Consider the following 13236-nt stretch of genomic DNA (forward strand, 5'->3'; position numbering starts at 1 on the left):
GCAGCACACAGGGGGAGTGAGGCGGAGCACCCCAACAGGTAGGAATAAGAAGTGTGGTGGCCACAGACAGAAGGCGGGCAACCGTTCCCCGTAACACCAACACGAAGGAAGTTGCCAGTACAACTGTTAGGTCTTCCCGAGTCTGGTTGTTTTTTAAAGACTCTGCCGATAACCCTAAAAAGGCCATTAGCACCAGCGCCAGGCCAGCATCAGCAGGGGTAGCAAAACTACCAGCATGACCACCACCAGCATGATCAGGCACATGGCAGCAAAGCACCCGAGTTTGTGAGCCGAGCCCCAGGGTCCAGGAACAGTGTCTGCGGGTGACACCACTGCTTCTTCCGCTGATGTGTGTGCATGCCAATCCTCTGTCCATAGTGCATGGGAAGATGCCTCCTGCCCTGCACCTGTTGTTGCACACTCTCAACTAGCACCATTAGCAAGCACGTCCTTGTCCCAGCGCAGCGTTCAGTTGTCCATATCCCAGTCCTTGGAATGCAAGCGCAAATACACAGCCAACGCCACACAGGCCACACTATTCACATATTTTGTGACTGCTGGAGCTCAAAATGTTGCCTTTTAGGCTCGTGGAGATGGAAGCTTTCCGCAACCTGATGGCGGCGGCCGTCCCTCGGTACTCGGTCCTCAGCCGCCACTATTTCTCCTGGTGTTTCGTCCCCGCATTACACAAGCACATGTCCCACCACATTAGCCATGCCCTCAACAATGCAGTTACAGGGAAAGTCCACCTAACCACGAACACATGGACAAGTGCTTGTGGGCAGGGAAGGTACATCTCGCTGACAGCACACTGGGTTAACATAGTGGAAGTCGGGACCCAGTTAGAACTTGGAAAGGAACATATCCTCCCGACGCCAAGGATTGCAGGCCCTACGTCAATCAGGGTTGCTCCCACAGTCTACAGCTCCTGCACCTCATCCTCCTCAGCCTCATCCTCCTCTTCAGCCTCCATCTCCGAAATGACCACATCAGTCACAAGCTGGAAGCAGTGCAACACTGTCTCAGCCAAGAGGCAACAGGCTGTGTTGAAGCTAATATGCTTAGGAGACAAACCGCAGAATGCTGAAGAGTTGTGGACAGCTCTGAAAGAGCAGGCAGATCTGTGGCTGCCACCACTGAACCCACAGCCAGGCATGGTCGTGTGTGACAATGGCCGAAACCTGGTGGCAGCTCTGAGGCGAGCTCACACATGTACCATGCCTGGCCCATGTGCTTAACCTCATGATTCAGCGGTTTCTCAAAACCTACCCGGATCTGCTTGTCAAAGTACACCGCCTGTGTGCCCATCTTAGAAAGTAAACTACAGCTTCCGCCTCCGTTGCCGTGCTTCAGCAGCGTTAGCAGCATCTTGCTCACAGACTGGTGTGTGATGTCCCCATGCATTGGAACTCTACATTGCATATTTGTGAGCAGAATAGGGCAGTTGTTGACTACCAGCATCAACAAGGCGGTCAATATTCAGTTCAGACTCCACAAATTAGACCTCAGGAGTGGACATGGATGTCAGACATCTGCACCATCCTGCAAAACTTTGAGGACTCCACCAAGATGGTGAGCGGCAATGACACCATAATTGGCGCCACCATCTCGCTTCTCTGTCCTCTGAAATGCTCTCTGCTCTCAATCAAAGAGGATGCATTGCAGGCGGAGCACGATGAGATGGAGCAAGGAACCATACAGGGTGATTACACACAGCCCAGCTTCATCTCATCCCAACGTGGACTGGGTGACAATTAGGAAGAGGAGGAGGAGGAGGAAGAACAGGAGCTAGTTTCATGCGCTATAGACGGTACTACCTGCACAACTGTCATACCATCTATTTAGCGTGGATGACCTGAGGACAGGGAGGAGAGCATGATCATTCATCCTCTTGGTGAGGACACGGAAGTCTTGCCTGTTAGCAGTGTGGCACACATGGCTGAGTTTATGTTACGCTGCCTTTCCCATGACCACCGCGTTCTCAAAATTTTGGGTGACAGTCATTACTGGTTTGTGACTCTTCTAGACCCACGCTACAAGGAGAATTTTATATCTCTTATTTCTGAGGCGGACAGGTCTACAAAAATGGGTCAGTACCAGAAGGTCCTTGATGCGGAACTATTAAAAAAAAATCCTATCTGAAAATGCTGGCGGCAGAGGTCACAGATCGTTGGACAACCTAGGAGTACAGCCGAGAGAAACACAACTCCAATCCAGCCGAGGCAGGGGAACACTTTCAAAATTCTTGGAGAGTTTTTTCAGCCCCTCTCATCGCATAGGCCCTGAGGTGCGGGATACTCTCACAAAGAGTGCAAAGCTTGGGAAGATGCTTAGGGAGTACCGTGCCGACCGTACCAAAGTCCTCCATGATTCCTCTGTGCCTTATAATTATTGGGTATCCAAGCTGGACACGTGGAATGAACTGGCTCTCTACGCCTTGGAGGTCCTGGCCTGCGCCGCCGCTAGCGTTTTATCAGAGCGTGTTTTTAGTGCCGCCGGTGGAATTATGACTGATAAGCGCATACGCCTGTCAACTGAAAATGCTGACAGGCTGACTCTTATAAAAATGAACAAGGGCTGGATTGGGCCAGACTTCTCAACACCACTGAATGATGGCAGTGTAACATAAACTCAGATCCAGTGTCTTTTCTTGGGAGGAGTATTCCCATGGACCTTTTCACACCCACACATGGGTATACGCTTCCTGATTTTAGCTATTTGCTCTTGTCCTCCTCCTTCTCCTCATCCTCCACCACCAGGGTGAACGTGGTCCGTGATGCCACACCCACATCATTTTTTTAAAGGGTGACCTGTCAGACTGATAACATTTTTACTATAATCTTTAATTTTTAGCTTCAGATCTAAAAGTAACAGAGTACAAACATCTCAAATGTAAAAAAAAGCCGACCCCAAATATTCCCTCTGTGAAACTGCAAATACAGTCATATGAAAAAGTTTGGGCACCACTATTAATCTTAAGCTTAATGTTTTATAAAAATTGGTGTTTTTGCAACAGCTATTTCAGTTTGATATATGTAATAACTGTTGGACACAGAAATGAGGTTTATTGCACTAACAGAAAATGTGCAATCTGCATTCAAACAAAATTTGACAGGTGCATAAGTATGGGCACCCTTATCATTTTCTTGTTTTAAATACTCCTACCTACTTTTTACTGACTTACTAAAGCACTTTTTTTGGTTTTGTAACCTCATTGAGCTTTGAACTTCATAGCCAGGTGTGTGCAATCATGAGAAAAGCTACTTAAAGTGGCCACTTGCAAGTTGTTCTCCAGTTTGAATCTGCTCTGAAGAGTGGCATCATGGGCTCCTCAAAACAACTGTCAAATGATCTGAAAACAAAGAATATTCAACATAGTTGTTCAGGGGAAGGATACAAAAAGCTGTCTCAGAGATTTAACCTGTCAGTTTCTACTGTGAGGAACATAGTAAGGAAATGGAAGAACACAGGGACAGTTGTTGTTAAGGCCAGAAGTGGCAGGCCAAGAAAAACATCAGAAAGGCAGAGAAGAAGAATGGTGAGATCAGTCAAGGACAATCCTCAGACCACCTCCAGAGAGCTGCAGCATCAACTTGCTGCACATGGTGTCACTGCGCATCGGTCAACTATACAACGCACTTTGCACAAGGAGAAGCTGTATGGGAGAGTGATGCGAAAGAAGCCGTTTCTGCAAGCACGCCACAAACAGAGTCGGCTGAGGTATGCAAAAGCACATTTGGGGAAGCCAATTTCTTTTTGGAAGAAGGTCCTGTGGACTGATGAAACCAAGATTGAGTTGTTTGGTCATACAAAAAGGCGTTATGCATGGCGGCAAAAAACACAGCATTCCAAGAAAAACACTTGCTACCCACAGTAAAATTTGGTGGAGGTTCCATCATGCTTTGGGGCTGTGTGGCCAATGCCGGCACCGGGAATCTTGTTAAAGTTGAGGGACGCATGGATTCCACTCAGTATCAGCAGATTCTGGACAATAATGTTCAAGAATCAGTGATAAAGTTGAAGTTACGCAGGGGATGGATCTTTCAGCAAGACAATGATCCAAAACACCGCTCCAAATCTACTCAGGCATTCATGCAGAGGAACAATTACAATGTTCTGGAATGGCCATCCCAGTCCCCAGACCTGAATATCATTGAACATCTGTGGGATCATTTGAAGAGGGCTGTCCATGCTCGGCGACCATCAAACTTAACTGAACTGGAATTGTTTTGTAAAGAGGAATGGTCAAAAATACCTTCATCCAGGATCCAGGAACTCATTAAAAGCTACAGGAAGCGACTAGAGGCTGTTATTTTTGCAAAAGGAGGATCTACTAAATATTAATGTCACTTTTCTGGTGAGGTGCCCATACTTATGCACCTGTCAAATTTTGTTTGAATGCAGATTGCACATTTTCTGTTAGTACAATAAACCTCATTTCAAGGCAGAAACATTACTGTGTCCAACAGTTATTACATATATCAAACTGAAATAACTGTTGCAAAAACACCAATTTTTATAAAACATTAAGCTTAAGATTAATAGGGGTGCCCAAACTTTTTCATATAACTGTATATTATGACAATTAAAACACTGACAATCATGCTTGCAAGATAAAGCAATTGAAACAAACATTAGTAAGGTAAGATTTAAGGCTTAAATATTATTTCTTTACAGAAATTTTTCTGATATTTAATATAATCATGTAGTGCACAAACAACTACTCCTAAAATATAGCAATTATGTTCTGAGCAGATCATGTGCAATGATCAGAAAAATAAAAGTGCAATCATACCTTTTCATTTGATTTGTAACCTCCTTGATGTGGATAAATGATTTAGGAAATATTCCCTGTAGGAAATAAGAGCAACACTGAATTATAACCATAAGAATACATTACAACCCATTCACAGGATAGCATGTTTTGTAATGCCTGTGTATCACATGTCACAGATATCATGTACATACTGTATATCAATCATCCATAACACTAAACTACCTGTTTATTTCTTGCCCATGATCCAATCTGTCAAAGTATGAACTGCACCAGTCCCATGAATTTGCACTGTTATACCTTGCTCCAAGACAATAGCAGCCGATGTGTTAAATCCAGCATGTTCCACAGTGAAACATTCCCATGAGCCTTTTGTAAATTTTACTAACCACTTTAAATTAATAGCTCCCCACTGTTTTGGAGATTGGTTTAATTCAGTCTAGTTCCTGGAACTTAAGAACTGCCTGGACTGTTCAATTAATGCATATACTACCCTTAACAAGGCGAAGCACTGAGCCTTGCAGGCACCTGCGCACAAGAACCCTGCTCCACAAGGACACACAGACAGCAGGAATTGCTGTGCCTTACATACAAGGTAAATTGCGCAGGCACGGGATCCGGCCACAGGAACGGCACGACACAGGGCACTGTGACGAGCAGGGGAGGGGGGAAATATTTTAATTCAAACAGGAGGTGGGGATTTCTTCTCATCCCGTGGACTGGAAGCATCAAAAACAGGAAAGAATAAAAAGAAATTTCTCTGCAACAAGACCTCTAATATGGGTCTACAGGTAAGTATAGATTCACATTTCTATCACCTGTATGCCCATAATACTGTAGACGTCTGATAAGTGCCAGGGGGTGACAGATTCCCCTTAAGAAACCCTCCTACTCTGCACTCATTACCTGTATTTATTGCACCTGTTTGAACTTGTTACCTGTATAAAAGACACCTGTTCACACGCTCAATCAATCACACTCCAACTTTTAACTCTCTCTCTGTATAACAAATACTGTATATCGTGTTTCACCTATCAAACTTAATATGAAACATGCAATATAAGATATACTGTAAGGCTATGTGCCCACGATGCAGAAATGAAGCAGAAAATTTCTGCAGCATTTCTGCATCTCCCTGGCAGAAAAAACGCATGCGGATTGTGCATGCGTTTTTCCTGCAGAATACATGCGGATCCACATGCAGATTCACATGCGTTTCCGCATGCAGATTGACAAGCGCTTTCCAGGCGATAGCATCACTTGGAAAGTGCTTGACAACTAGGTCACACTGTATAAATCCATGCAAACAGCATGGATTTATACAGTGTGAACCGTAAAAATTAAAACAAATAAAGCTATACTCACCCCCGAGGCCCCGGCGTGGCTGCAGCGCTGCTTCCTGGCTGGTTCCCGGCTGCCGGCATATCGCGAGACAGAGCGGTGAAGGGCCTGCGGTCACATGGCTGTGACGTCACCGCAGGTCCTTCAGCGATGCCCGCATTCAGAGAGAAGCCTTCGGAAAGGTGAGTATAAACTTTATTTGTTATTTTATTCTTTTTTTACAGGTACAATGGTACCCAGGTCTGGATGAGAGTCTCCTCTCCTCCAGAACTGGTACCATCTGCACATAGAGACGCATAGAAGCCGCTTGTAAAAATGTACAGTTGCGGTTTCTATGCGTCTCAATGCAAGTCAATGGCGGGAGTTCCGCTGCGCTTCCGCAAAATTAAATGACATGCTGCGGATTTTTGTACGCTGCATAAACGCTGCGGAAAAATCCGCAGCATGTGCATAGAACATGCGGAATCCCCTTGGGGACCATGGGGTGCGGATTACCTAGCGTTTTACAAGCGTTTCCGCTTCGGAAATTCCGCAGCATAAACGCTTGAAAAACACTATGTGGGCGCACAGCCTAAGTATAGACCTTATCATGTGATAACCTGTTGGTTCACTTGTTAGTCCTCCATTTGCACCATGTTAAGTTATTCTCCTTCTGTCTTTGCTCCTAGTGAGCTTCCTATTTACCTCAAAACTTAGCCAGACATCCTCTGAGGTTACCTGATTATCACAATATCATGTTCATTTTATTATTGTCTATACTTTATGAATAAAAATGAAACCTTTTCTCTAAATTTAGATATGGACATGTTAGTCATCTGGTTATTTTACCAAATCTGCATACTCTTGTTACATAAATATTTGTATGTCATGATTTATATTTTAATTTGTTTAATTCATTGTATTGTACTTAATTTTAGTGTATATCTGATGAAGGACTAATTGACCAAAATGTCAATATTTGCACTATGGACTGAAAAATGTGGATAAAAATAAAGATTTTCCACGTATCTGAGTGTTGCATTCCATAGTCTTAATGCTTGCACAGTAAAGAATCGCTTCCTGTGATTATGATTAAATGTATTTCCTGTATATGCTAAGGATGCCATTGACATCATTACAGGTCTTGGTTTAAAAATATCATTTCAAACATCTCTGCACTGTGCCAACATATATTTGATCAGTGAAAGTAAATCACTCTAAGATTTGACAACCTTTCTTAATACTGCAGTTCACCCATTTATATAAAGGGATTTTCAACTTTATATGAAGTGGACCCAAATACCTCAAATATCAAGCAGAACAGTTACACCCCTAAGGTCTAACGCTAGCTCTCATCCACTACTCGAATCTTGGTGTTTCGGTTGCAGTGATGATGTCACATCAACAACTCACTTCACTCACTTCCCTGAGCTCAGTTGCTGAACTCAGCAAATCTATAATATAACCGGAGTTGAGTTCCTCTGTCTGAAGCCTTTATAGACTGCGCAAGCGTGACACACCTGCGCAGTCTGGCTCCAGACAGAAGAACGCATGGAGCTGTTACAGGTAAGAGGAGTGTGTATGGCGCCGGAGATCGCGGTATGCGTAGATACTGAACGCATACCGTGATCTCCAACGCCATACTTACATACTTACCTGAACGGGAGGAGCGTTGCTGCGGCAGCTCTCTTCTCGCCGGAGACCGGGGCAGGAGTGAAGGCGTCGGAATCTGGGCATGCGCATAGCGCTATCCGGCGCCACTTTACTGAAGACAAATTTGCAGTGTATCTTCAGCTAAATGGTGCCGGACAGCGCGGTATGGTCATGCACATACTCCGGCGCCGCTCTCCTCCCCCGGCCTCCGGCAGAACAGGACACAGCGCTGGAGCACAGGGAAGAAAGGTGAGTATAAGTGTTAAATTTTTTGTATGTGTGCAGCATGATAGGGATGAGGGGTGTCATACATACCAGGATTAGGGGGTGAGGGGATCATGCATACTAGGATTGGGGGGTGAGGAGTGCCATACATACCAGTATTGGGGTGTGAGAGGACCATGCATACAATGATTGGGGTGTGAGGGGTGCCATACATACCAGGATTGGGGGGTGAGTGGTACCATGCATACCAGGATTGGGGGGTGAGGGGTGCCATGCATACCAGCATTGGGGGGTGAGGGGTGCCATGCATACCAGCATTGGGGATGAGGGGTGCCATGCATATCAGCATTGGGGATGAGGGGTGCCATACATACCAGGATTGGTGAGTGAGGGGTGCCATGCATAACAGGATTGAGGGGTGAGGGGACCATGCATACCAGGATAGGGATGAGGAGGTACCATGCATACCAGGATTGGAGGTGATGGGACCATGCATACCAGGATTGGGGGTGATGGGACCATGCTTACCAGAATAGGGATGAGGGGGTACCATGCATCCCAGGATAGGGTTGAGGGGGTACCATGCATACAAGAATTGGGGTGTGAGGGGACCATGCATACCAAGATTAGGGGGTGAGGGGGGGCATGCATACCAGGATGAGGAATAGGGTGCCATGCATACCAGGATGAGGGGTACCACATATACCAGGGTTGGGGGTGAGGAGACCATCCATACCAGGGATAGGCATGAAGGGGTGCCATGCATACCAGGATTGAGGGGTGAAGGGACCATGCATACCAGAATAGGGATGATGGGTGCCATGCATACCAGGATGTGAGATGGGGTAGATGCATACCAGAATAGGGATGAAGGGTACCATGCATACCAGGATAGAAATGCGGGGGTACCATGCATGCCAGGATGTGGGATGTGGTACATGCATACCTGAATAGGGATGAAGGGTACCATGCATACCAGGATAGGGATGAGGGGTACCATGCATACCAGAATAAGGGATGGGGTGCCATGCATACCAGGATTGGGGGATGAGGAGTGCCATGCATACCAGGATAGGGATAAGGGGGCCATATATACCATGATTGGGGATGAGGGAGCCATGCATACCAGGATGTGGGATTGGGTGCCATGCAATGCATACCAAGATTGGGGGATGAGGGGGCCATACATACCAGGATTGGGGGATGAGGGGTGCCATACATACCACAATTGGGATGAGGGGTGCCATGTCTACCAGGATGAGGGGTACAATACATACCAGAATAGGGATGTGGGGTACCATGAATACCAGGATGAGGGATGGGGTGCCATGCATACCAGGATGAGGGGTACCATACACACCAGGATAGGGATGAGGGGTACAATACATACCAGGATTGCGGGGTGAAGGGTGCCTTGCATACCAGGATGGGGATGAGGGGTGCAATGCATACCAGGATGGGGATGAGGGGTGCCATGCAAACCAGGATTGGGGATGAGGGGTGCCATGCATACCAGGATTGGGAATGAGGGGTGCCATGCATACCAGGATGAGGGATGGGGTGCCATGCATACCAGGATTGGGCATGAGGGGTGCCATGCATACCAGGATAGGTATGTGGGGGGGCCATGCATACCAGGATTCAGATGAGAAGCCATGCATACCAGGATAGGGATGAGGGGTACCATACATACCGGGATGAGGGGTACCATGCATACCAGGATGAGGGATGGGGTGCCATGCAGACCAGGATGAGAGATGAAGGATACCATGCATACAAGGATGAGGAGTACCATACATACCAGGATACGGATGAGAAGTGCCATAGATACCAGGATTGGGGTGATGGGCCCATGCATAACAGGATAAGGCTGAGGGGGCCATGCATACCAGGATTGGGTATGAGGGAGCCATGCATACCAGGATGAGGGATGAGGGGCACCATGCATGCCAGGATTGGGATGAGGGGTGCCATGCCATGCATACCAGGATTGGGGGTGAGGGGTGCCATGCATACCAGGATTGGGGGTGAGGGGTGCCATGCATACCAGGATCGGGAGTGAGGGGTGCCATGCATACCAGGATTTGGGGGTGAAGGGTGCAATGCATACCAGGATTGGGGGGTGAAGGGTGCCATGCATACCAGGATGGGGATGAGGGGTGCCATGCATACCAGGATACTGATGAGGGGTGCCATGCATTCCAGGATTGGGTATGAGAGCTGCCATACATACAAGGATAGGATGGGGGCAGCACATAACAGGATGAGGGAACAGGATTGGTGAGCACAAATACCAGGATGGGAGCAGCCCAAATACCAGGATGGGGGCAGCCCAAATACCAGGATGGGGGCAGCACAAATACCAGGATGGGAGACCATATACCAATAAAAATGCTCGCCACCCGGGCGTACAATGGGTTCAATAGCTAGTTGACTATAAGCAGTGATGTATGCTGTCAATATTATGTCACTACTGCAACCAAACACCAAGACATGAGCAGTGGCAGGGAGTGTGTATTGGACCCAGGAAGGATGAATATTTGCTTTGTTTATTATTTAAATTATAAACTGTGTCTAGGGTCCACTCTTTAAAGTTGAAAACCCCTTTAATAACTTTGCTTTCTCTTATTTGCACCTTCTCCAGTTCAGTTATGCCCCTGTTATACACTGTACTATTCCAAGTGTGCCCTGACTAGTGGCTTGACGCAAAACTAGTTGTTCTTTTTTTATCAGGATCTAGTGTATGCCCCTCTGTGTCGTTTTAATAAGGCTGTTGGAACCCCTATCCCCTATGGTTCATAAGCCATATATTCAAAACCAAGCTCCTTACAAGATGATATTAAGGGCAAATATGAACCCACTCTGCTTTTAATTTGCTGGGGAAGAGGGATGGTCACATTTTCAGATGGCCTAAGATCAGAATCTTTGAGCTATTGGGGACATTGGTGAAAAATTAAGAGATACACACAGTGTACATATACAGTTTTCTACATTGAAATTTCAACACTAAGAAGGAAAAGTCGTGGAATTATGAAAATCACAGGATTGAAAGACATCTTATTAATATGCAAATGCTGAAAAATGTAAACAAAATGTTCAAAATATCTTCATATTTTCACTACAAACAAAAACACATGCATTTACACTCCATAGCATGCCATCAATGAAGTTATTTATGGTAGCCTGAGGAAGGAATATTCTGCCATGCTGAATGGGCTTGGGCATGCAGTTTATCAAGATCCGCTGCTAGCAGCTCTCTTTGCAAATGCTAACTAGTGATGTCTTAGATGTGTCAGATGGGAGATAATTCCTGAGACAATACAGGCCATTAAATTAAGGTTAGGCTATGCTGGCTGCTCACAATAGCACCAGAAAAATGTGGCCTGGCACTGTTGTGCTGAAAAACAGTTTCAGGCACACTTCCACATTCCCTTGTGAGGGCCTCTTCATGCCATTGCTCAAACAATCTCTTGACCAATATCCAGCTATCATTGCATCCAAGACAAATAGCAGGACTGAAGAGGAGAGATCTCCATTCTTGCCTTCATTGCCATCTTGCTCTGTTCCATGATAAACTTTGAAAGCGGTACATCTATAGCTGTACATTTTACTCTAAGCCCAATGTCATGCAAACACCTTCTAGTTATTTGTGTAGACATTGTTTGACACATAAGGCTTGGTATATGATGACTAATTTTTAACTGCAATACAGAATGGATCACTATGTGCGGTGATGAGACCACAAAGGCAACACCTGAACAGGTCTTCACAATGAATCATCATGTGAGGTGACATAATGTGTGGTAGTCAGAGTGTTACATTGATTTGGTTATGAAATCATTGGTATTGCCATTTTTACAAAGTTTTTTACTAGAAGAAAGCCAAATTGCATGTGGCTCGTGCTACTAAGAGTGGGTTAAACGTGGTACTATGGACTGCAGCATATTTAGACTTGCCCTCCATTGAGTACATCTGGAACATCATTGGTCAGAAATTGCCAAGAGGGCAGCACAGTGAATCAGTGGCTAACACTGTTGCTTTTTCACCACTGGGGTACTGGCTGAAAATCCTACCTACCAAGGAAAACATCTGTAAAGCGTTTGTATGTTCTCCCTGTGTTTCAGTGGGTTTCCTCTAGGTACTGCTGTTTCCTCCCATACTCCACTGTGAGGTTCAGTGGGGACAGTGATGATGATGTGTGTAAAACACTGTGGAATTAATGCTCCTATGTTGGTGAGTAAAATAAATAAATAAATAAATAAGAGTTGTCAGCAGCAGATCGTGTTATGTATGGCAAAGTACATTCAGTGTTGCAGAACTTTCCTTTGATAACCACAAATAACCGAATCTATTGCATGCCAATGAATTTAACCCCTTTACCTCCGAGGGTGGTTTGCACGTTGATCACCAGGCCAATTTTTACAATTCTGACCACTGTCACTTTATGAAGTAATTACTCTGGAACGCTTCATCGGATCCCCCTGATTCTGAGATTGTTTTTTCATGACATATTGTACTTCATGATAGTGGTAAAATATATTTGATATGACTTACATTTATTTGTGAAAAAATCGGAAATTAGGCGAAAATGTTGAAAATTTATCAATTTTCAAAATTTTAATTTTCATGCCCTTAAATCAGAGAGATATGTTACACATAATAGTTAATAAATAACATTTCCCACATGTCTACTTTATATTAGCACAATTTTAAAACCAATTTTTTTTTATATTAGGGAGCTATAACGGTTAAAAGTTGACCAGCGATTTCTCATTTTTACAACAAAATTTACAAAACCATTATTTTATGGATCACATCACATTTGAAGTGACTGAGGGGCTTTTATGACAGAAAATATCCAAAAGTGACACCATTCTAAAAACTGCACCCCTCAAGGTGCTCAAAACCACATTCAAGAACTTTTTTTAACCCTTCAGGTGCTTCACAGTAATTTTTGGAATGGGGAAGAAAAAAATTAACATTTAACTTTTTTCACAAAAATGTTACTTCAGACCCAATTTTTTTTATTTTTGCAGGGGTAACAGGAAAAAATGGACCCCAAAATTTGTTTTGCAGTTTCACCTGAGCACGCAGATACCCCATACATTGGGAAAAAAACACTGTTTGGGCGCACAGCAGGGCTCGGAAGGGAAGGAGCGCCATTTGACTTTTTGAATGTAAAATTTGTTTGAATAATTAGCAGACACCATGTTGCGTTTAGAGAGCAGTGGAAACCCCCCATAAGTGATACCATTTTGGAAACT

General features: G+C 44.9%; 1 protein-coding gene across 5 annotated transcripts in view; it reads right to left on the minus strand.

Annotated features, from left to right (window-relative positions):
- DOCK2 (dedicator of cytokinesis 2) overlaps positions 1-13236 on the minus strand; it is a 1661574-nt gene that overhangs the window by 1478256 nt on the left and 170082 nt on the right. For all 5 annotated transcript variants that reach the window (XM_073649510.1, XM_073649507.1, XM_073649509.1 and 2 more), the window contains exon 4: positions 4796-4851. In XM_073649510.1, coding sequence (XP_073505611.1) covers positions 4796-4851 — 56 coding nt within the window. The remainder of the gene's footprint in view (positions 1-4795; positions 4852-13236) is intronic.

This window comes from Phyllobates terribilis, unplaced genomic scaffold (assembly GCF_046119375.1).
Source record: "Phyllobates terribilis strain yellow unplaced genomic scaffold, ASM4611937v1 Scaffold_10__3_contigs__length_209671492, whole genome shotgun sequence".
Classification (NCBI taxonomy): domain Eukaryota; kingdom Metazoa; phylum Chordata; class Amphibia; order Anura; family Dendrobatidae; genus Phyllobates; species Phyllobates terribilis.